At 45.0% G+C, this 21,266-nt stretch overlaps 1 protein-coding gene across 2 annotated transcripts in view; it reads left to right on the top strand.

Annotated features, from left to right (window-relative positions):
- EWSR1 (EWS RNA binding protein 1) overlaps nucleotides 1-16,679 on the top strand; it is a 38,526-nt gene extending 21,847 nt beyond the window's left edge. The window contains exons 6-17 of one of the 2 annotated variants that reach the window (XM_075013241.1): nucleotides 1,139-1,306; nucleotides 2,558-2,769; nucleotides 4,311-4,491; nucleotides 7,308-7,342; nucleotides 7,877-7,909; nucleotides 8,946-9,064; nucleotides 11,202-11,331; nucleotides 11,754-11,876; nucleotides 11,983-12,142; nucleotides 12,501-12,598; nucleotides 14,453-14,705; nucleotides 16,274-16,679. In XM_075013241.1, coding sequence (XP_074869342.1) covers nucleotides 1,139-1,306; nucleotides 2,558-2,769; nucleotides 4,311-4,491; nucleotides 7,308-7,342; nucleotides 7,877-7,909; nucleotides 8,946-9,064; nucleotides 11,202-11,331; nucleotides 11,754-11,876; nucleotides 11,983-12,142; nucleotides 12,501-12,598; nucleotides 14,453-14,705; nucleotides 16,274-16,313 — 1,552 coding nt within the window. In that variant the 3' untranslated portion in view covers nucleotides 16,314-16,679. Of the gene's footprint in view, nucleotides 1-1,138; nucleotides 1,307-2,557; nucleotides 2,770-4,310; nucleotides 4,492-7,304; nucleotides 7,343-7,876; nucleotides 7,910-8,945; nucleotides 9,065-11,201; nucleotides 11,332-11,753; nucleotides 11,877-11,982; nucleotides 12,143-12,500; nucleotides 12,599-14,452; nucleotides 14,706-16,273 lie in introns of both variants that reach the window. The other variant, XM_075013240.1, reaches the window with a different exon arrangement.
- Nucleotides 16,680-21,266: the final 4,587 nt, after the last annotated feature.

Genomic DNA, 21,266 nt, shown 5'->3' with positions numbered 1-21,266 from the left:
TCACATCTCAAAACAGAGATACAGAACAACGCAACAAAAAAGATTAAGGGTTTGAAATGGGTGCTATGTGAAAATAAATTTAAAAAGACTGGGAATTTTCATCTTAGATGAGAGGAGACTAAAGGCTCATATGATAGAGGTCTATAAAATCATGACAGGTACAGAGAAAGTGAGTAAGGAAGTGGTGTTTACTTGTTGCCATAACATAAGAACTATGGGTCATCCAATGACATTAATAGGTGGCAGGTTTAAAACAAAAAGTGTTTCTTCATACAGTGCATAGTCAACTTGTGAAGCTCCTTGTCAGAGAATATTGTGACGACCTGGACTTCATCAGGGTTCAAAAAGAACTAGAGGAATTGACGGAGATTAAGTCCTCCATCAGTACCGAGTAGCCAGGGTGGGTAGGCCTGGTGTCTTTAGCCTGTTTGTCAGAGCCTGGAAACAGATGAGAGGAAAGAGATCACACAGTTCTCTTCACTCTGCCAGGGGCGTCTGGCATTGGTTTCTGTTGGAAGACAGGGCACTGGGCTAGATGGGCCTTTTGTCTGACCAGGTATGGCCGTGTGTGAGATCTATGTTGTCTTCTCATGTTTGGTCCTTGTTAACAATAGGTCTCTTAGCATAGTGAAAAAAACAAAAAGCAGAAAAAACCAACCAAACAAAAAACCCTAAATTGCTATAGCGGAGAATTGGCTCTGCAGTGTGATTTATTTATTTATTTATTTATTTATTTATTTATTTTATTTTTTTTTTTCCTGGGGCCTTACTGAAGTACCCTTTCTAAATCATGGGCTTTGTAATTGAGATTGTACCTGATAAATTGTATTTTTAATTATTGTTAATGAGGTATCTTAGGCTTTCTCTAGTAGTGAGAGAGGACACACATTGCCAAGCGGAATGTAAAATGTGTTGAATTTGACTGAAGAATGCTGTCTGCTTTTACAGTGATGAAACTGATGCTGATTTGAAATTCAGAGGCGTTGGACTGCCTTATGACAACTTTGTCATAAATTCCATAAACTTCTAAATCCTGGTCTTTCCTTGGTTATACTTTGAGTTATCCTTATCCTAAGGAGAATCGGGGCAAGGAGCGTGTGGTACAAGATGACTCCTCACTGCTGAACTTTGCTTTTAGACCCCAGGATACCAGCAAGCCAGCGGAGACTAGCCAGCCTCAGTCGAGTACCACAGGCTATAGCCAGCCCAGCTTAGGATATGGACAAAGTAATTACACTTATCCTCAGGTGCCTGGAAGTTACCCTATGCAGCCTGTCACTGCTCCTCCATCGTACCCTCCAACCAGGTAATTCTTTAAGAAAATTAAAGTTAGCAAAGGTGGTGGTGGAGCATTTCAGTTTGCTTGGATAAAAGTAGTGTTTCCTTTTTTTAAGGGAACTTTCCTGCTGTGTGAAAACTTAAAATGGACTTTCAGCATTTTCTTTATAATTCTTCTTGCTGTCCTTGTAGATTATCGCCGATATTTTCGTAATTGAGCTTATTTGCATATAAACAGTCTTCTCTTCACAGCAGAGTGAAGGATGAAAGAATATAGGATTGTGATTAAATAACTTCTAATTAAAGATATCTGTAATAACAAAAGGCAAAAGCACTCAAGAAAAATGGTTTATATAAAATACTCACTTTTAACTCTCAACTGATATTCCTTCTAATCTTTTCCATGTATCTGCGGAATAATTTTTTGTATGTGCGCTGAGGCACGTGGGAATGTACCACCACTAGAGACAAAAAAAACTAGCCAGGGGTACTCTTTACATCACCTGGGCAGCATCAGAATTTCTCCTGAGCTGCTGCATAAGTGCACAGCTTACAGGGAACACTGATCTTAACTCTTACATGTGAAAGCCAGCCCTTAAATTCTATGTCATTGCTTCCTAAAACCTTGGGTCCTAAAGAGGATATGCTTCAGGCGCCTAGTATTCCTCTTCAGTGTTAACTTAATGCTTCTGTTGACAAGATCAATCTCAGATGAGTTGTTGATCCTGAATTGTAGAAGCTAGAGGTATTGCTTTTGAAATTCTCAGGCGTGTCTGAGAAATGTATACATGCCACACAGAGATACTTTGGGTTTTTTTGTTTTTTTTTTAAATGTGTTAGATTCCTCCTAATTTATAAGAAACCCAAGAAACAAGATACAAACAAACCATATATGCTAGCTGGTATTTCCTAGTCTTGAGTGGCTTTCCTAGACTGGCAGATATCAATCATTCTTTGAATCTCTTTTCATTTTCAAGTATTCTGTGCAAGGTCCCAGGGGGTGCAGATTTGCCATCTGGAAACTAGTGATGAGTTCTGTGGTATGGTATCTCTTTTTAGAGCTATGAAGAACTGGATCACTGGTTTTTAGCAGGCTGCATGGCTTTTTCACCTATGGCTGCAAATCTGCCTCCATAGGATGAGTTCACATTTTATTAATACAGGTTGTCTGACTTGGGGGTATTGTCTAGGTAGAAACCAGTGCAGCCAAATGCATGTTTCCAAGGGGTCTTGATTTATCTTCTGTACAGAAACACATTTTAATTCTTATGTCTTTCAGCTATTCCTCTACACAGCCAAGTAGTTACGATCAGAGCAGTTACTCTCAGCAGAGCACCTATGGGCAGCCAAGCACATATGGACAACAGACTAGCTATGGCCAGCAAAGCAGCTATAGCCAGCAGCCACCTACTAGTTATCCTCCCCCGACTGGATCCTACAGCCAGGCCCCAAGCCAATACAGCCAGCAGAGCAGCAGTTATGGCCAGCAGAGTGAGTTTGCCTAATAGAGCCCATCTAAGGAGGCGAGCTGTAACGATGCTATTCTCTCAGTAGTGTTTGTCAAATAAGGCATAGTAGTAAATCTCTGAAGGAGACTTTGTGCTCATTTAGCATCTGATATTTTCCAGCCAGCGGGCCATCTGCTTACTGGTAGTTCTGTGAATGTTTTTACTGACTGGGCTAGTTTTAAGTTTGACTAAGTCGAGTGCTATGCCCCCTGCTTTCTGTAACACCGTTGTGTTAAGGCCCATGTCAAACAAGTCACCTAGTATTGTTAAGATCTACTCCTGAGGGCATTCTCCTCCAAAAAATTTAAAAAACTTCCCAATATTTTAAGATTCTGCAAACTTTGTCAAATATGGAGGTTCAAGTATATCAGTGAGGGGAGCACAAGCTCAGCTGCGCAGAGGCTGGAGATGACTGTGCAGACCCTCCACACCCCTCCCTCCAACCCATGAGACATGGACTTGGTGAGGTTGCACCCAACTCTGATATAGGGCAAGGACTGGGCCTGTTCCTCCTTGCCACGTATGCACAAGCAGGCTCAACAAGGTAGAATCCAAGTATGGAGGGGCTTAGTGTGAGGGATCCAGGTGTGGGTTGAGGGTTTGTGTGTGAGGCAATATGGTAAGGGTGGTTCATCAGGGGATCCACATGTGGGGTGGGAGGGGAAATTGGGGTTCAGTGATGATGGAACTCTTTGGGGATGGGTCCAGGTGAACATGGTTGGGGCTCATCAGGGAGGATATGATAGGTTGGAGCTCAGCAAGGTGGGGCTCAGTGTTGGGGCTCAGTGGGAGGTCAAGATGCTGGGCTGTGGGACTCAAGTGGGTGGGGAATCCAAGCATAGCTGCTTGGGGCTCAATGGGTGGCTCATCAGGATGTCCTAGGTGGAGGGGGTTCTGACTGCGGTGGGGTGAGGCCCCGTGGGAAGGTCTTGGCTGGGTGCAAGGCTGGTGGATGTATAGGGTTTAGATGGATGAGGGAGCAGCTCCTTATAGAGGGATCCCTCCCTCTAGCAGCTGAGGAGCAATGGGTGGAGGAAAGTGAGTTGGCTGGTGGGGAGGGTGTTAGCAGAGCTTTCCTGCTGCTGGGTGAGAAATCTGGGGGTGGGTCTGACCCATCCACAGAAGTCATTCAGGAGAAGAGCAACCCCCATGCATCCACCAGCCTCACACACATCCCTTGCGCCCCAGCCTAGCCAGGACAAGCAGCTGAGCCCAGCACAGGGTAGGAGTCGCCAGCAGGTCTTCCCCAGCCCAGATCTCACTGTGGGCTGCCCTGGGTACCTGAAATGTGCCTCTGGGGTCGGTCACCTGACAGCTCTTGTGGCTTCCCCATCTGAAAGTCATTTTTCTTTGGGAAGGCAAAGATTTCTTCTGGAGGTATAAATTCTGTGCATGTGCAGTGGTGCAGAATTCACCAGGAATAAAGGTGGTGGTACTGAAGCTAGGTAATTGGAACAAGCACCTCAGAATGAGTTTGACATTGTCTGCCCCTACTTCAATATCTACAATACTAACTCTCCTCAGGTTCATTTCGTCAGGACCATCCCAGTAATATGGGTGGATATGGACAGGAATCTGGAGGCTTTTCTGGCCCAGGAGAGAGCCGGAGCATGAGTGGCCCTGATAACCGGGGAAGGGGAAGAGGAGGATTTGATCGTGGAGGCATGAGCAGAGGTGGGCGGGGAGGAGGACGCGGTGGAATGGGGTAAGAGCAAATCTTTTCTCCTTTTACCTAATTCTTTTTACCCACAGGATTTGAAATGGAAGGAAGGGCTGAAAGATAACATTTCAAACCACTGTTCCATGGAGAATGTCTGTCTGTTAATAGCAAGATTGTTTCTAATCCATGGAAATATACTCCTAGGGGAAGTAGGGGCAGGATCTATTTTTTTTTCCTGCGGTTTGTTGGGCTTGGGGGAAATAAGGGTTTTATGAAATGCAGAACTTTCAGCTCCCTTCATGGTTATTCAGAGGTGAAATCCTCTGAGGGATTTAACAGTAGCATTGGATAGAACACACACAAACCTTCCAGGAGGTCCAGGGTTTACTTTCTATGCCTCACTGTTGGGTCTTCACATTTCAGGTATGTACATGGCAAAAGCCAGATGTCAGCTGCTTGTATACAGTGTTTTCCCTCAGCCTCTGTTTTCCCTAAAGTAGCACTCGGAGCTACTGTCATAAGTGAATGTATGAGTCAGTTTATTGTTGTTGAAGCCATAGCTGTCGAATGGCTTTGTTGGAGTATGAGGAAAAGCCCCAGCAACACCCAGAGATCTTGCTCGACTTCCAGGACTGCTCCCCATTGGAGCTTTCAGGTGGTCTAAATCAGTTTGGTCATTTTAACTGATGGCAAAATCTGGTTTAGTAAGCCTATTTGTTCAGATGAGTAGTACATAGCTCCCCCTTTTCTCTGGTGTCTGGTTTAATAACGGTGAGGATGATGGACTAATTGTCAAGGGTAATATGAGGAAGGTTTATTTTTGTGTGTGTTCCATCCCTATGAAATTTAGTTTAAAGCTATGCAGAGTGTTTTATTCGTATTGATTACAAATACAGAGATTGGAATGCAAAATGTCGGGGCAACCTCAGTAAAATATTATCCCGTATATTTGTATGGTTGGGCAAGTCAGTCAACTGCCTTATGTTAATATGCAGCATTTATTGACTATTTATTTTAGAATTCTGTGGCACCTAAAAATTGACGAAGTTACTTTATCATTCTGCATAGCTCAGCTAAAATGAATTCAAATGGCTTGAAATCTTTATTGGAAAAATACAATTACCTGGAAATTCAAAACATAAGAAATGCTTTTCCACATGGAAATATTACTGATTTCCTAAACTGGCTTGAATGGAACAGGATTCCATTGTTCTGTATAAAGATTTCACCCATGATGTATTTATTTCTAATGTTTGTAAAGTAGATATAGACACTTGAAATTACTATCATCACGTCTTAAAACTTTTAGCCATTTTGGTGCTATTCACTGCAAAAGATTTATTTCACATCTTTAATCAAAGAATACATTACTTCTGTAGTGATTTCCAACTGACTAGCCTGTTAAAGAGGCCGCTTGCTTTTTGGATGTAGTTTTTCCATAGAAAAGGTGGCCTTCCTATGAAGCAGTAGGTTGAACACCAATGGGGCAGGGTAGGGGAACTCGGCCCTTTTATCATGGTGTGGTGATGGATTTCAGTGTCTCCAGCAGGTAAGGAGCTCAATGTTATTAACATGCCCTTTTTCACTGACTCGATTATTTTATATTTTCATTGGCTGTTAAACATGGAAACTTTTTAACATGCTTTGTCGCATTTATATGCTACAGGTTACAAAGTGAGAGCCTTGTATACACTTCAATACTTAAAAAGTACCCGTACTCAGTACTCAGCCGGCAGCATAATGAAAAGTGGGACTAGACACGGTGTCCATATGGAGAGGAAAAATATACATAGAATATTTTTAATCAAATGTATTCATTGTATAAATGGAATCCTTCTGTAACTTTGGTAACTGCATATTGGTATAATACTTTAGAATTGTGTAACATTGAAAGTGTAAAACGTATGTGTTTAAAGAGAGACATTACATATATGGTGTGTACTTTTAAGAAAAAAGGAAGCAAAGCTGCATGCAACAGCTTGGAATTGTGTATTTAAACCTTTTTAGCTATTAAAGGTGCAATACTTGCTAATGAATAGATGGCTCTCTCCCTCCTCTCTTCCATCTCTCAAAACAACATTCTCCCATCCCATAAAACCCTTTTCAGGTGGCATTTTCCTAGTTAACCAGCACTTGAAAGCGATGGGAAAACTAACAGCCTAGCCTGTGCTTTTGTGTGAAAAGCTAAAGGCAGTGATATTTGCATTGGCACACATTAAAATCTTAATTTCTGGTTTGTGTCCACAAAGCTGCACCCCCAGACCTTTGAGCCTTGATATATTTTGTAAGCTCTCCTTCCACAGAGACTGTTAAATCCAGCAGTGACCTGAATGTATGGTTTTATACTAAGGTTTTAGTGGAAATGTCATCTGAACTGTGTTCTAGGTATTGCATATGGTTGTCTCCTGCCTTTTTAACTGTTAATGTTAGGGTCCTGGGAACTTAGTTTACTCTCCTGCTGCAAGAGGCTGAGGGTGCACCTTTATGTACACACACAGAGGAGGGAGTTGACCTGTAGGGGACTTACCTTTTTATTTAAAAAACAAAACAAAAAACAAGCAATTTGAAAAGCTCTACGTGTTTCTGCCAAGTATTGTACTGTTAATACCAGTATAGGTGATGAAAGGGTACAGCAGCAAAAGTGGTGTCTAAAACCAGACAAGCAAGGTTGTGCGTAAAGGAAATTTGAGCAAGCTGCCCTGAAGAAAGGCATAGTGACAAGATGAGAGAGAGACAGACAGACATGCATTGTTTGGAGATGTTTAGCCAGTGCCATTCTTCCCAGTGAGCCCCAGAGGCTCCGAGCGGTACTGGCTTTTTAAAGGGAAAGGCCTTCATTTCTTCGTTTATCCCCCCAGCAGCGCTGGAGAGCGAGGTGGCTTCAATAAGCCTGGTGGTAAGTTTTTGAGCATTACAATGGGTAGTGTTTAAAAAAAAAAAAAGCCAGTTTTTAGAAAAAAAAAAAATAATTTTTATTAGTGTCATAAGTGGTTAAAAATGACATATACAACAAGACTTTAATGGGTACTGCCGGCAATGCCTAGGGGTATATGGTTAACCTATGGTTACAAAACAAAGGGTAACTTGAAGTATTGATAAACAGCTTTTTGTAATTTGGGGAGAATAAATTTTAATTTTGTTTGGATTTAATAAATAAAAAAGTAACTTTTCTTATAAATATACACCGATTGGCTCAATAAAGCTAAAAAAAAAGCCATAATTATGGTTTGAAAGGCTGCTAAAAGTAGCAAACTGATTTTTTTAAAAAAAAGTTAAAAGGTGCATTGCTGAAATTTTGCAATGCAGGTCAATTTGAGTTTAACCAACACCATCATATGGTGGTTGTAAGTAGATAGATATGTGTGTGTCAGTTTTCAGCCTGCAAGACGTGCACTAACAAATCTTTATATGGTTTTTTCCCGACTGGCAGGACCCATGGAAGAAGGCCCGGATCTTGATTTAGGTAATTTTGAATACTTTTCAGAACGTCATCTGGAAATGCTGAAAAGCAGGACTTTTTCCCACTTGTTCTCCCTATACAAGCAAAGACGGTGTCATTGCCATAGCTTGTCCACAAAGCGTTCTTTGCCTTCTTTCACCCTGCCTGTATAAAAAATGTTCCAAAGCATTCACCCTCTGTATTTCAGTGTCTTGATTCACTCCTAGGTTTTTTTATTCAGCTAGTTGGGTTGGCTGATTTAAATTTGCAAATATTCACTGAGATGCTTATCCTTCCCTTCAGGAAAGGAGTGGGTATTTAAGCAGCATGTCTATGGCTTTTCAGGTATACCAGACATCTAGTTTCAAGCAGAGAGGCACATACAAGTATCTTTTCTCTTCTTTCCTTCCCTCCTCCATCTATAACATATGAATGTGTTGGTTTTTTCCTTTTTAGCCCTATACTAATATGCATTTTGCATCTCTCTAGTTGTTTCCCAGGATCAGCTTATTGCTGTGACTGGTAACACAGGCTACAGGGCAGAAAGGGTGGGCTGTTTGGGTTATTGCCTATACAAGTGCACAAAATATGTAAAAATATAATGCGCACCTGCAATTTTGTCTGTTTTTGCACAAGCGGTGTGAAATTGTTGCCTAAAATTACTTCCATTACATTAGCCTCTGTTTTCATCAGTTTTAGCTGCATGTGCCACTTAAATGGCGTATACCTAGGCACGACAAGAGGCCAGACCACTATTCCCTTGTGTAGGGGGCCAGTGGGAAATAAATGAGCTGATCGCTTGTAAAGGATGAGCTTTGGTATGGATGCTTTGTCTCATGAGCAGTATGCCTCTTCCTTTGGTATAAAGAAGGTGCCACTGAGCATTATATGGTTGGGTTTTCATCTGGCATTTCCATACATACATCTGTATTTACCCTGGTTGAAAGACAGGTAGCAGTTCATTTAGGAGATTAGTGATAAAGTTAGCTAGACAAAACTGAGCTTTGTCTTTCAGGATCTCTTACGATCACGTGACACAATGTGAATTTGATCTCCTTAGGTCCACCTGTAGACCCAGATGACGACTCAGACACCTGTTCAGTTTATGTACAGGGACTAAGTGACAATGTGACCCCAGAGGAGCTGGCAGACTTCTTCAAACAATGTGGTATTGTCAAGGTGAGTAATAATGTGGGGATGCCTGGGAAATACAATGTAGATGGAGCTCTGGTATAAGGTGGAAAACCATTCCCAGAGAGTAGTTATCAGGTGTTCATGTTTGAGTTGGACGGACATATCAGGTGGTCTTTCTGGGATCAGTTCTGGGTTTGGTTCTGTTCAGTACTTCACCAGTGATTTATACAGTGGCCTAGAGCAGTGGTTCCCAATGTGTTCAATAACATGACACTTCAATGAGACAGACAGTTCCACGGCACGCAAACTTTTTTCAGCTGAACCGGTGGCTCATAAATGTCACGTCTGCTTACGTTTGCTATGGTAACAGTCCTGAGAAGTTTGCAATATAATAATGCATACAAGCTAAATGGGGGTCAAATGGGATGTTGAGTAATCAAGTAACTGCTTAAAATTTCAGCAGTTACTCGATCATTCATGGGAGCTGAGGGGGAGGCAGACTCAGAGAGCAGGCTTCCCTCCCCACCAGCCCACTGGGGCTAGAATGTGGCATTTAAACTGCCTCCCATCTCCAGCAAGCTCCCACTCTCCCTTTCTCCTTGCCTCAGCAGGGAGGGGACATGGGCTCCCTGACAGCCTGTTCATGCTGGGGGGCAGCATTTCAGCTGCCTCTCTGTTGAAAACAGGTTCTGGTGAGGTGGGTATTTCCCCTCACAGTGGTTCTGCAAAGAACCACCATGTGCCAGCTGGGACTCAGGCAGCCCTAGCGGGTGCAGGGATTGACAGTCCCCACCCTGCTCACGGTTTTGCAGAGCCAGTTTTGTGAGAGGAAATGAATGAAATTTCACAGCACACTTGGACAGTTGTTGCAGCACACTGGTTGTAAACCCCTGGCCTAGAGTTATACTTAAAGGCTTGCAGGTGATGCATAGCTGGGAGGGTTTGTAACTGCTTTAGAGAATAGGAGAAAATTGTCTTAAGTATATAGAATGAAACTGAGTAATGAGCAATGCAAAGTAAACTACTTAGGAAGGAGCAATCAGTTGTACATAAAATGGGAAATAACTGCCTAGTATTAAGGAAAGGGATCTGAGTGTTATAGTGGACTACAAGCTAAATATGAGTCAACAGTACAGTGTTTCACGCAAAAAAAAAATCAGGAATGTGTAAGCAGGAGTGTTGTAAGGTAGACACGGGAAATGATTCTTCTGCTCTGCTGCATGCTAGCTGGGTGTCAGTTGAAGGATGTAGACAAATTGGAGGAAGTCTAGAGAAAAAGCAACAAAAATGATTGAAGGTCTAGAAAGCGTGACCTGTGAGATAAGATTGAAAAAATTGGGGTTGTTTAGTTGGAGCAGAAAAGATTGAAGGGGGGACATAAGTTTCAAGTACATAAAAGTTGTTACAGCAAGAGAGGAAGACAAGTATTCTTCTTAACCTCTGAGAATAAAACAAGAAGCATTGGCTTAAATTGCAGCACAGGTGGTTTAGATGGTGGGAACTTCCTGTCAGGGTATCTGAATACTGGAATAAATTAGCAAGGGGGATGTGTTGCGAAATCTCCAGCACTGAAAATTAAGAGCAGATTAAACAAATGCCTGTCAGGGATAATCTTGGGTAATACTTAGCCCTGTCATGCTTGCCACAGACTTAAATGATTTTTCAAGTTCCTTTCCAAAACTATGATTCTACACAAAACTGTTGAAGTGTGGAGCAATAATTATCTCACCAAGTAGTGGAGAAGGATGGAAATAGAGCTATGATTTTCAGCCTTTTCCATACTGGGGCAATCCCATCCTGTCTATCCATGTTCCAGGCAGGACCTTCTCCCACTTAGCAAATATGGTCGCAACCTATAAGGCTGTGAACCCCTGAAATAATCTGCAGAGTTGTATTCCAAAAGTGTCATTGAGGACACATCCATGTCGGATTTCTAAATTCTTCTGTGATTGTGCCCTCCATGTGGATTGGAGGTGGAGGTGTTCGTCACATCTTTTTACAGAGGATGAAAGTGGATTTTGCACCTTCCTGAGACGTCTGATTCTGTCATTAAAATGGAAGATAAGACTTCTAACTAAGGGGAGGGTGCTATGAAGAGTAATGGAGAAGGATGTATTGGGAATTTCTGTTTACATTCATTCAGTTTAGTACATTGCAATTGAAGTGCTTTTTATTCTGCTAGATGAACAAGAGGACTGGGCAACCTATGATTAATTTTTATCTTGACAAAGAAACTGGAAAGCCAAAAGGAGATGCCACAGTGTTCTTTGATGATCCATCAACTGCCAAAGCAGCTGTAGAGTGGTTTGATGGTAAGTGATCGGAATTAACTCATGCTTCTGATGAGTGTAGTTTTGGCTGGGATTATTTCATAGCAAATATTTGGCTAATTCAGAGGCTACATGGTGAAGCAGGTCTTACTAGGAAAGATTTGACCTGGGAAACTTTCTGGTTTTGGTCAAACTAGTGCACTAACTTCCAGCTACTCTGGGCAATTCTGCTAAATGGCACTGCTTTCCTCTTGTAGAGTTTCTTTGGCTCTGTATAGGTAAGAGGTGGAATTCTGACCCACTCCCAGACAATTGATATGAGGATACCTTTCCCTGTCATAAGTGGCTGTGGAGAGGTATATCCTGTAGGATGCGTGTACATGATATATATAGGCTCTGTTCCCTTCCAGTCATGGAAGTTTGTGACCATGACACTAAGCCATATTTATCTGTATTTTTTCCAGGAAAAGATTTTCAGGGGAGCAAGCTCAAAGTTTCTCTCACTCGGAAGAAGGGGCCAATGAACAGCATGAGAGGTGGGATGCCCCAGCGTGAATCACGTGGGATGCCTCCTCCGCTGCGTGGAGGTAATGTTGGCCAGAATCTCTGAGTGAACTGAATTCTCCAAGTAACACCTTATGCTATGGCGATGACCACTGTCTGCATTAGAATTAACTGACTTCTGCCTTTCAGGCCCAGGAGGTCCTGGTGGTTCTGGTGGTCCAATGGGCCGTATGGGAGGCAGAAGTGGAGATAGGGGAGGCTTCGCCCCAAGAGGACCACGGGGTTCCAGAGGAAACCCTTCTGGAGGAAATGTCCAGCACCGAGCAGGAGACTGGCAGTGCCCCAACCCGTAAGTCTTTGCTTTGGACGCTGTTCTGATCTGGTAACAGCTTTGTGTACTGTAGTCTGGCATGTAAACTCGAGTGCCTTCCTTACATGGTACTTGTCACTGCAGCTCGCTCAGCTTTCATCTCCTTCAGTCTGTCATGGCCTTTCATGCTAATTCATACGTCACCAAAATGCCTGGGTACTTGAAACAGCTCATTTGGGGCCAGAACGTCTGGCAATGAAGAATGGGTCACATCTAGAAAAATTAGCACTTGAATGTGCTGTAGTTGAGAGGCTGGCCTAAGCACAGATGTGTTAACAATTGCATGTAGTCCATTCCAGTTTAACACAGTTCTCCACTAATTGATCATTCTGTCTAGGGGATGTGGAAACCAGAACTTTGCCTGGAGAACAGAGTGTAATCAATGCAAGGCTCCCAAACCAGAAGGCTTTCTTCCACCCCCCTTCCCACCTCCAGGTATGTACGTGAAACAGCTTCTGAAGAGGAGCTCAGGTTAGTCACAGAGCACGGGAAATTGAGTACTTAAGATGAACCACCTCCTTTGCGTGTGATTGACATTCCTTATACAGCAGGGGTGGGGAACCTGCTCTGGCCCATGGGCTGGATCTGACCTGTGAAGCTTAGGGCTCAACCTACGCAGCCACCTCTACCCCTCTTCCCCTCACAGCAGGGAGCCCAGGCTGGTTCTCCAATCCCCTCTTTCTTTTTCCCCCAACCTCCATCCTGCCAGAGGATGAAGTAAGCATGCAGGCTCCCCCAGGAGCCACAAGCCTCACCTGGGGCACTGCAAACCATGGCCAGGTCCGGCCCTGGCCAGGGAGAATGGCAACATATGCTGCACTCCCTCCCTTCCCACTGGCTGCGGGGACAGCAGCACAGGAAAGCACTGCCTGGGGGCTTTTTCCCTGCTGCTCCTTTTGGCCAGTCGGACCAGGGAGCCACATTTGTCCTGGGTGAGCTGTGCAGGTAAGTGCCCCCCCATCACACTCCCGCACCCCACCCTCCTGCCCGTGGGGCTGGAGCATGAGGGGCAGTGAAGTGTCTGTCAGGGAAGGGCCATAGCAGGGAGGGTGAGGTGATGTTTTTTTTCTCACTTATACGTGGCCCCGATCCAATAAAGGTTCTCTACCCGTTATCCAGTCCTCAGGGACTGACTGCAAGGTATGGATAATTCCTGGGTAAGTATCAGCCACAGAGCAGCACAGGCGCAGTTCATGGGACTTCTCCACCTGGGATGACTTGCCCTTGCTTTCCCATATTCCCGAGACGACTCCTTCCTTGAACATGTTTGCAGCAGCCCAGTTCCCTGGTGGCAGGTCTACACTACTGTGTATCAGTCTAACTTGCATCGTGCAGGGGGGTGATTTTTTGACACACCTGAGCAACATAAGCTGCTGTGTCCTAAGTGCTGTCCACACTGGTGGTGTTGGCAGTAGACGATCTGCCACTGACATGGCTTCCATCTCTGCAAGCATGCAGTAATTGTTCTAACGGAAGAATACTCTCTCTCCTGAATATAGCATCTTCTCCAGACACACTACAGCACCAGAGCTGTGCTTTTACGGTACACCTGCCCTACAACACTGTCATTTAGGTGGCTCCCAGCCAAAATGGCCTCTTGAACCCGCCATCTGCCTCTTGTGCTTACCCAGTGGATCGCAGGCTACACTTACTCCAGCAGAAAGTCTTGACATACCTTAGGTCATGTTACTGTGGGGGCTACACCGCATGAAGTCAACAGGCGAAACTCTCCTGTCAGCTTCTCTTATTCTTTTCATCGGGGTACGGTAACAGAGTCGACAGGAGACTGATCTGTGTTCAATTTGGTGGGTCTTAAATTGACCACCAGTGGATTGATCTCAGAACATGGTTGTAATGTAGATGTAGCGTCAGGATAGCACAACATTTTCAGTAGGGCTTCTGGAAGCATAATTTGTGAAGTATGGCATTAGTCTTCAGGGCTGGCTTTAGCCCAGAAGCTGCCTGAAGTTGCTTCCTGGGCATCTGTAGAGTATTGCCAGCATTTATGCGTTTGAAAAGGGTCAACACTTTCGGACAGAGTGAATAGTGGGTTTCCTGCCCTGTGAATGGCTCTCTTCTGCATGGTTCCACTACCTGGCCTTAAGCATCAAATCTGCCTGCACACAGCTTTTACTTGTCCCTCCCGAGTCTGGTCTGAAGGACAGATTGAGAAGATTTAATGTGAAAGGATTTAAGTTTTCACTCCCTGGGGGTCTGTCTAGAGCAGGCAAGTTTTCACCTAAAAGAGCCCAGGTTTCAGATGTACCCAGTGACGTTTCTGTTTACCAGGTGGAGATCGCGGCAGAGGTGGCCCTGGTGGCATGAGAGGAGGAAGAGGTGGCCTCATGGATCGAGGTGGCCCTGGTGGAATGTTCCGAGGAGGACGTGGTGGAGATAGAGGTGGATTCAGAGGCGGTCGGGGTATGGATCGAGGTGGATTTGGAGGAGGACGCCGAGGAGGACCTGGCGGCCCACCTGGACCTCTTATGGAACAAATGGGTGGCAGAGGTGGCAGGCGTGGAGGACCAGGAAAAATGGACAAGTATGTAGGAGAGCAAATGAAGGAACTGGCTAGGACAGCAGTCCCCAAATTGTGGGGCCTACCCCCATAGGGGAGGCAGGAGGAAAGTGGAGGGGGGGGGCACAGTGGATTCTGCTGGGGCCCAGGCTAGTCCCCCCCACCCCCAGGGGAGGACAGAGGGATTCTACCCAGCTCTGCTTCTGACTGACTTGTGGCCTCTGCTCTGTTCCCTTTTCCAGCTTTGCCCCAGGCCCAGCTACCTTGCCCCTGTTCACATCTTTACCTCATCTCCCTGATCTTGTAGCCCTGCTGCGAGCTCCAGCTTAAGATAGGGAGAGGTAAAAAGTTTGGGGACCACGGAGATAGGACAATTTAACAGCTTCAGATAGGTTCAAGGGTGGAGGCCCAGGGAATGAAATAGGGTCTGATGTCATCAAATGCTAGCATAGCAATAAAGCTTGAAAATCAGTAACTCTTGATCAGGAAGTGGATGAAGACAAGAACAAACACTGAATAATGAAAACTGTGATGGCCTTCTCTGTGCTAGGGATATAAATACAATCATAGATGACTTGGGCTGGAAGAGAACTCAAGTTTTATCTAGTCCAGCCCTCTGCACTGAGGCAAGGCCAAGAAAACCTAGACCACTCCAGGCAGGGGTTTGTCTAACCTGTTCTGAAAAACTCCAGTGCTGGGGATTGCATAATTCCTTCAAAAACAAGAAGAAATTCTGTTGCACCTGATAGACTAACCTTAGTCTACCAGGTGCCACAGGAATTCTTGTTGTTTGGGGGACCCAGATTAGCACAGCTTCTGCTCTGATACTTGTCATAATTCCTTTGGAAGTCTGTTGTAGTGCTTGAGTTGGAAAGCTTTTTTCCAATACCTAACATTTGCTGAGATTGTCTATTTACTTGTTATCCTGTCTTCAGTGTCCATGGAGTCCAGTTGATCACAGCTGTCTTTATAACATCCCTTGCCAGATTTGGTTCCAGCAGGCTTTTTCCCAGTGATTAAATGTTCCCAAGTTTTTTTTTAACCTTCCCTCGTGTGATGGGGTTCAGGGGTCCCCATGCACTGCACCCCGTCCACTGGCAGGAGTGACTCTCACTCAGCAGGTACAACAGGTTTATTAGGCAACAGATGCCCAGTTTCTCACAGAAGTGTCAGTACAGCAGTCAGACAGTCATTCCAACCTGTCCTGGGGAGAGGAGCCCTAGGGGTGCCCCTCTGAGGTGTAGCTTTCCCCCTCCTCAGGCTGGCTGCCTTCCAGCTCCCTCTCCCCCTCACCTCTAACTGCCCCCTCAGATTCAAAACCAGCTTGGCTCCACCCTCCTCTTTGTTCAGGGCTGAGGTGTTACCTGCCAGCCTAGGTTATAGCCCCAGGGTCATCCTTAGCCACTGGGAGCTGCTCTGCTTGTCTCGCACGTCCAGCCTGAGTCTCAAACATGCACTCCCCCCACTCCATCACACCTCGTACATCAGATTTTCTAAGCCTTTTATCATTTTCCTTCTCAGTCTAATGAAACAGCAAGGTTGTGGGTGTGTCCTCTGAGCTATAACTAAACGAGCTTTTTTCCTTTGTGCAGGGGTGAACATCGTCAGGAGCGAAGAGACCGGCCCTACTAGAGGCAGAAACCTGCAGAGCTGCATTTACTACCAGATTTATTTTTTAAACCAGAAAATGTTTTAAATTTATAATTCCATATTTATAATGTTGGCCACAACATTATGATTATTCCTTGTCTGTACTTTAGTATTTTTCACCATTTGTGGAGAAACATTAAAACCAAGTTAAATGGTAGTGTGCCGAGTTCTTTTTTTTTCCTTTTAAGCAAAATGGTTGTTTAACTAAAACTAAACCAATGAGAAACCATTGTTGTGAGCATGCTCAGTATCATTGTTTGCAAACCCAAGAGGAGGAGGACTAACTGTAACAATGTTAATGGTTGTGATGTTTTTTTTAAATAAAATTCCAAATGTTTATAAACGTAATACTTCTCAGCTTCTATTGGACGGCACTCTGGACATCTCCCCCACAGTTGGCATCACAAACTCCAGCTCTGTGGGCTCTGCAGAAGAGGCAGTGAGTTTCACGCATGAGCTTGTGTGTATTGTATGGCTTGTAATCCTTTGATTTGTGTGGCAGGAGCAGGGATTGAAATCATCATAAAAAGGTGGAACTAATCCTGAGGTGTATTTGGCAAGGCCCGTCAGGCACAGCACCTGAATCTTAAATCGTAAAGTTTCGCTTTCTACATTGAGGACACAATTAAACACCATGTCAGAGGACCCATGGGACTTCTACATTGCATCCTGCCTCCAAATAGAGATGTGTTGGCTGGGTATGTCTATGACTAGACTTTTGTAAATAGCAAGTGAAGGTACAATTTTTTTTGGAAGTGGATTTATTTCTTGTATACCATGCACACCATCTTGGTATCTGAATGCAGCTGTGGAGCCAGTGCTCTGTGGAAAACTTTTAGGATAAGGCAGCCCAGTAAGTAGAAATGCAGTACTGTATGAGTTTGAAAGGTAAATAAAATGGTCTTGACTAATAAATCTTCCTTTGTAAGTAATACAGGCAGTGTGGTTTGAATGTTTGAGAAGTTATGACACTGAAATAGCAAAGATCCTTGTGTATACAGGCTCTGAACAGGAAAAAACATTCACTGCATTGTAAGTAATTTATAATACAGTCAGTTGAACTCAAGTGTTTGGGTCTGGTCTTCCATAGTGTGTGTCTTTGATGTATCAATAAGACAAAACATGTAGACTCAAACTTTACAAGTAAGCTAGAAGCAAAATGACAACCAACTTATACTCAGCGATTCTGCAGTGTACACCGGTGGGCTCGAACTCAATTTACCTTAGGGTCAATGCCAGTCCTCCATTCCTTCTGGTGTGCCAGCAGGCACCCCCCTCTGGCAGGACTCTGTGGAAGGGGGTGGGGTCTGCACCGTACCTTGTGTCTCCATGTGCGTGGTAGCATGAGCCAAGTGTGGCTGCAGTTGCCTGAGTAGCATTGGTGCAGGCGTAGGTGTGCACTGCTGAGTACAAACCCACCTGGGGTATGGGCTTTACTGTTTGGACTCCTGCTAACTCAGAGAGAGCTCTCACCACTGTGCGCACAAGAATCGAACAATCTCGCCCCCGAAGCTCATAATGTAGACAGTCGTAGTTGAGGCCAACATGTCTGCCCTCCACAACTGATAGAAAGGGCAGCAGGAGCTCAGCCAGCCTGTCAGCTCTGCGCTGCTTAGTGGGGGGAAGAGCCTTTAGCCTATGATGTGACCAAGAGGCGCTTTGTCTTGAACCTCCTCAGGCAGAGGGGAAGAGGGGGGCGGCTGAATGAGCTGGCATGGTGACGAGTCCCACTCAGTTCCACCACCACTCCTGGGTATGTGTGAAGCACCAAAAGCAGAACTCCACAAGCTGCTGCTTTCATGACAAGTGTGAGGTGGCAGAGTTATCCAGGTTACAACATCCTGGTTCTGAATTGCCATGCTTTGAGCCAGATGTGAGAACATTGGTGCCAAGGTACTCTTTCCAATTAATCCGTTCTGCCCCATGTCCTCAGTCAAGCTTTGCCCATTTGCCCACCTACTCTGCCTTCATCTTGGTATCGTCTAAGTTAGCCTGGGTCAGAGTGGGCAGTCCTGACTGGGACAGGGTGATCTGTTAAATGTGATTTAAATTAAAGCTAGTGCATAGGTCTAATCAACACTCATGTGAGACCAACCTACCCATACCACTCTGAACTGTTAAAAATGTGTCCTGAGTACTGAAGTTACGTCAACTTAACCCCTGCTGTAGCTACAGCAAGGTGATACAAAGAATCCCATCAACTTTGCTGAGGTGGATTAACCGCATCAGTGCAAAAATGTAGGAAGCATCCTGCAACGTATTCATGTTGTCTCTGGATAATACCATGTTAAAGATACATCTAGAATGCTGCTTGCAGGTGTCCCTCATCTCAAATATCAGAGAGGTAGCCATGTTAGTCTGTAGCCAGAAAAACGAGAAGTCCTGCAGCACCTTATAGACTAACATTTTTTTTAGCATAAACTTGTGGGCAAAGACCTGCTTTGTGGGATGCATTGGAATGGAGATTCCAGAAGCGGGTCTAATTATACAAGCTCCTGAAAAGAAGGGAATGCCAATCAAGAGCAAGGCCAGAGTTGACAGGGTCAATACAGTCGAGGATATGGCCCACTTCCGGCAGCTGATGGGGAGGTGCGAACATCAAGACAGGAGAAACTGCTTTTGTAGTTGGCCAGCCACTCCCGGTCGTTGTTCAATCCTCGATTGATGGTGTCCACTTTGCAAATGAATTATAACTCTGATTTCTCTTTGAAGTCTGTTTTTGTTGCACGGAGATTGAAGAGTTCTACAGGCTTTTGTATGTTACCATTCCTATATATGTGTCCAGTAATTCTTTTACATACTGTCTAGTTTGGCCAATGCATATGGCAGGGAGGCATTGCTGGCACATGATGGTATATATTACATTAGTAGATCTGCAGGTGAATGAGTCCCTGATGGTGTGGTTGATGTGATGCTGTTCCTAGTGTAGATATGTGGGCAGAGTTGGCACTGAGGTTTGGTGCAGGGATTTGGTTCCTGAGTTACTGTGGTGTGGTCTATAGTTGCAGGTCAGAATTTCCACCCCACCATCAACCTCAGCCTGAGATCCACTTTCTGGACACTACAGTGCAAATAAGTAATGGTCTCACAGACACCACCCTATACCGGAAACCCACCGACCACTATGCTTACCTCCATGTCTCCAGCTTCCCTCCAGGGCATGCTACACCATCCATTATACACAGCCAGGCACTAAGGTACAACCGCATTTGCTCCAATCCCTCAGACAGAGACAAACATCTACAAGACCTTTACCAAGCTTTTCTCAAACTACAATACCCACCTGAGGAAGTGAGGAAACTGATTGACAGAGCCAGACGGGTACCCAGAAGCCACCTGCTACATGACAGGCCTTGCAAGGAAAACTTCAGAACACCACTGACCATCACATACAGCCCCCAGTTAAAACCTCTCCAACCCATCCTGCACAATGATCCCTCACTCTCATAGACCTTGGGAGGCAGACCAGTCCTCACCTTCAGATATCCCACCAGCCTGAAACAAATTCTCAGCAGCAACTACAGACCACACCACAGTAACTAACTCAGGAACCAATCCCTGCAACAAACCTCTATGCCAACTCTGCCCACATACCTACACCAGCGACACCATCACAGGACCTATCCACATAACCCCACCATCAGGGGCTCATTCACCTGCACATCTATTAATGTAATATATACCATCATGCACCACTAATGTCCCTCTGCCATAGATTGGCCACAGTTGGAAGACAGGATATGGGGGTAGAAAGCCTTTGGTGTGACTCAGTGTGGCAGTTATGTTCATACCCCCTAGAAATAGCAATACTTTGTTCAGTCTCAGAAGGACCAAGGCTTTTGTTTTCAGAGGAGTCCGATCCCATCTCTGAATTTTAGTGGGAGGTGGGTGTCTGACCACCCATCGGCTCCTTTATTAAGTACCTGCATACATACTCTTATCTAAAGAGTCTACTATAAAGCCAGTGTTTGGAGCTAGAAACATTCCTAATATGCATTTGGCAGGCAAAACAGCATAATTAACAAGGCACTTCCTGGTATTATTTCTGCTGACACCAGCCTGTGCAGGAAAGGTTCTGTTGCTTTAGGTTACTTGAAAAGCTTGGCAGTGTGTAAACAAAACTTGCATGCTAAATGGGCTGAGGGATGAGGGGTGGTGTCCGGCCGTGTTGGAAGTGGTCCTGCAGGGCTGGCTTTAACCTGTGTGTCCAGTGCTGAGGGCAGGGCCTGGACTTGATGGCTGGTGGTGGGGACAGGGATAGCTCTGGTTTGAGCCCTAGCCTGCCAAACCCAGGGTTGTGAGCTCAGTCCTTGAGGACACCAGTTGGGGGTCTGGGACAAATAGATTTAAAAAAAAAAAAAATCTTTCAGGGATGGTGCTTGGCCCTGCCACAAGGGCAAAGCAGGGGACCAGATTCAATGACCTCCTGAGGACCCTTCCAGTTCTATGAGATGTGTATGTCTGTGTATTACTTCATCATTATTACAACCTCTTGAGGTCCCTTCCAGTTCTGGTGTTCTACAATCAGCTGCAGCAGTGGCAAGCGTGAGGAAGGTCAAGGCTTTCAGCGCCACATAACTAATGTGTTTTCATGTTTGTTTAGTGCCTCTCTTGAACACCCCTTGTGGAACTCCCCACTTCTGCTGACTGAGGAATCCCACATCAAGCCATTTTGATGTTGCTCCTCCTAGCAGCATTGCTTAGTCGCCCTCTGCTAGGACACCCCGAGCCCAGAGCCTTGACATTGCACCCCACTCTGATAAGCCAGTATCTGGAGGTCACAACAGATGCCCTGAGGCATTTGTGGGACTTCCCAGAGTCAGAGCCATCCTGTGAGGCTTGTTAGATTGCGATGGGGCCCTAGGGCTATAGCTGGTGACCTAAACACAGTACACATAGGCTATACGCCTTGCCCTTTGCCGGCAGCGTACAGGT

This window comes from Carettochelys insculpta, chromosome 18 (genome assembly GCF_033958435.1).
Source record: "Carettochelys insculpta isolate YL-2023 chromosome 18, ASM3395843v1, whole genome shotgun sequence".
Lineage (NCBI taxonomy): Eukaryota > Metazoa > Chordata > Testudines > Carettochelyidae > Carettochelys > Carettochelys insculpta.
The sequence above is the reverse complement of the archived record's forward strand: the minus strand, read 5'-3'. Positions and strand labels throughout refer to the sequence as shown.